The sequence below is a fragment of the Lolium rigidum genome, chromosome 5 (genome assembly GCF_022539505.1).
Source record: "Lolium rigidum isolate FL_2022 chromosome 5, APGP_CSIRO_Lrig_0.1, whole genome shotgun sequence".
Taxonomy (NCBI): domain Eukaryota; kingdom Viridiplantae; phylum Streptophyta; class Magnoliopsida; order Poales; family Poaceae; genus Lolium; species Lolium rigidum.
The window spans coordinates 192091979-192095098 of NC_061512.1; the positions used below are offsets into that span (position 1 = coordinate 192091979).

The following is a 3120-nucleotide window of genomic DNA, read 5'->3' on the forward strand; positions in this document are numbered from 1 at the left end:
CACGCTATTGTGGTATACGATGGGTTGTAGAAGACCGACGAAGGTACCGAGGCCGGAACATATCTAAGGGGGTATATGGCCTGGCGGGGGTATAATATCGAGGTCGGAAGGGGCGACGAGGATGCAAGGTCGAAACTACAATAAAGGTGGGTATGCTGGGACGCAGAGAAGGATAATGATTGGCTTGGACCTTATATTTTGGTTTACACCAAAATAGTGTGGACAGGAAAGTACGTTCGATTAGCAACATGCATTGCCTATGACTTTTCGATTCTCCATAAAGACACCCTGTGAAAACTGATAGACATAATTTTTCAGAATAAAAAATCTTTTAAAAAATGTTCGAAAACATGTGACTTTTCCATTTTTCATAAAGAAGCTTCTACAAAGGTATGAGTATACAAACATTATAGATCACTCCCCTAACATGTGTCCTGCGGTGTTTTTCAGGGGCAACACGTGTTAATCATGGATCCAATTGATCAGCAATCAATCAGGTAGTAGTGGCACCCGACCAGAGATAATGTGAGATGTGGCCATAAAGATGATAGGGATATCCTCTTTTTTTTTTTTTTTTTTTTTTTTTGAGATGGATAGGGATCTCCTCTTGATTCATCGGCAGCGGTCCAACATATCTGTCGCCGATCAGTCCACACGTTTTTTTCTCTCCCGGTCCCAACACGCTGACTCGCGAAAAATAAGCAAAGAATGACTTGCACGAAAAATCCATGTGTCGAAAGAAAAGAAGAGCAGCCGTGGCGTATACAGCTGAAACGACCGCTCGGAATCGGAAGCCGCCCCACGTCTCCGGCCCGCCGCCGTCGCTCTCCCGCGGAAACCAGCTCGCAAGCAAACCTGGACCCGACAGCCACCTTCCGCTCTCTCCACCCCTAGTTCCCACTATATAAATCGCGACCGAGACGCCGGGAGACTCGTAGGTTTACCAGTAGTGTACATCCAACAGAGCGCCATAATTGATAATTCAGCTTGTTCTTAGCCGTACGTGCTCCATCGATCCATGGTGAGATCCCCGTTTGCTCTCGCTCCGATGGAGGGGAGGACGCTGGAGGAGGAGCAGGAGCAACATGAGGTGCTGCTGATCCACAGCCAGGTGAGCCGGATCAAGCGGGAGGACGAGGAGACCCGGAGGCACCTCCTGATGAAGCTGCAGCTCCTGGAGACGATGCCGGCCGCCGGCGGCGGCATCCGAGGGCACGAGAGCTCGCCACCGGCCTCCCGCTCGCTGTCGCCACTCCGGCGCGCCGGGGACGCGGTGCCCGTCGGCGACTGGGCCTAGCTGCCTTGCCCTTGTGTTGTAAATACTTGTAGGAGAGCGAGATATGTACGTGCTACATGATGCCTGTCCATGTTCTCTGCGTGCATGGAGCCAGAGCTTAGTTGAGTTGCTTACGTGTTGTGGTTCCGTCGATTTCTCGTCATGTGTTGTGTTGTAGTAGATACATAAGTTCTGCCAGTACCTGATTAATTACAGTTCTTCCATGGTTCTTCGAGTTCATTATTCATTGTCTCATCAAGAATTCTCGATTCTTCGTCAAATTAGGCACGGGAATTCGTAGATAACACTGCCAAATCGGGCCGCCATGGATGTCGCGGACCGTGGTAGCCAACGTTGACTCGGAACTGTCTATAGCTGTTGGATCCGCATGCGTATCTTCCAAAAAAAGAAGGAAATATCCGCGGTCCGCGTGTGTCTTGTATAGGTCATTCTGTGCACGTGGTTGAACTGAATCGGAGCAACCAGGTGCAAGCATGACCAGGAGTAGTGGAAGGAACAGAGCCGCTGCAATAATTCAACGCGCGGGTTGCAGCTTTCCATAGTTTTTCCAACCTCGGTTGCTGACACAGCAAGCAGCCAGGAGAAGCGCCCATCAGCTTCGCCTCCACGTAGCGGCAGCCAGCGGTGTGACGTGTCCACATCACGGGGGTATTCAAGGTGCTTAGTTAGACACGTTGGACAGTTCAGGATGTTCTAGATCCGGGACAGTTCATTGGGTTGAGTTTGGGTGCTCGCCTGCGAAACTCTGGCGTACCTGCATACGGAAACACGTTTGATTTTATCGGTTCCAATGAGCCAAGCTCCGTGTGGCCGAAATAGGTAAAGCTGCGCACCGCAAGTGCAAGCTCGGCGATGGCATGAGCTCGCGCACGTCCCTGAAGTCAACCGGCCCGCTGATTAAAAACCCTCCACTTGGCCCACCGTCAAATGGCACCCCACCATCCTCCTTCCCCTTCGACCTCTTCGTCTCGGTGAGAAGTTTCACGGACAAACCTAGTAAGCGGCGACATCTACGAATCGTTGTGGGATAGCGACGGCAACTTTCCCATCTTCTTGGAGCTTTTCGATGCCTTCTCTGCTCGATCAAATCATAACGGTGAGTACTTCATACCCTAGGTAGTTAGGATCTTTGAGCATGTTTTAGATCTAAGTTGAGGATTCGGTAGATGAGCGGTGGCATCTACTTCATACCCACCTGCTCTGGCTGGCTGTCGTAGCTCCTTCCTTCCTGTTGTCCTCCCTCCTCGCGGCTAGACACCATTTTCCCTCTCTTTGTCTTCCTTTTCTGGCTCTTCCCACAAGCTCGCCGAGATTCTGCATGGGCCCATGGGTTCCGCCTAGCGACACTGATTCAAGTCACCCCAAGCTGCTTCGACCACACCCTTTGCACCTCCTTGCCGCCTAGAACCTCCTCACCTAAGGAGTCTGGGGAATTGAGGTCATCTTCTTCAGCTTAGGCTGACGGTTCTCACTGTTAATTGCTGGCGTGCAAGCTTTCCTGACTCCTCCGAGCACAAGCACATGATCATGGTGAGCTTCAGGTCATCGCAAACAAAGTCCCCTTCCAACTTGTGTCTTAAACTCCTGATGTGCGCAGATTGCTGTGGGAGATGGAAATCTCGGTGGTATAACTTTTCTTTGATCCCCGGCAACGGCACCAGAAAATCTTGATGGTGCTCCGGTGATGGCGCCAGACAATCTTGGTGAGCGTTGTTATGGAAGCGGTTGGGAAACCCCAAGAGGAAGGTGTGATGAGCACAACAGTAAGTTTTCCCTCAGTACGAAACCAAGGTTTAATCGACCAGTAGAAGAAAGGCGTGACT

General features: G+C 51.1%; 1 protein-coding gene across 1 annotated transcript; it reads left to right on the plus strand.

Annotated features, from left to right (window-relative positions):
- The first annotated feature begins 950 nt into the window (after window positions 1–950).
- On the plus strand, window positions 951–1506 carry LOC124656079. Its single transcript, XM_047194884.1, has one exon. It carries the CDS (start codon window positions 1019–1021, stop codon window positions 1295–1297), a length of 279 nt encoding a protein of 92 aa, XP_047050840.1. The 5' UTR covers window positions 951–1018; the 3' UTR covers window positions 1298–1506.
- The last annotated feature ends 1614 nt before the right edge of the window (window positions 1507–3120 follow it).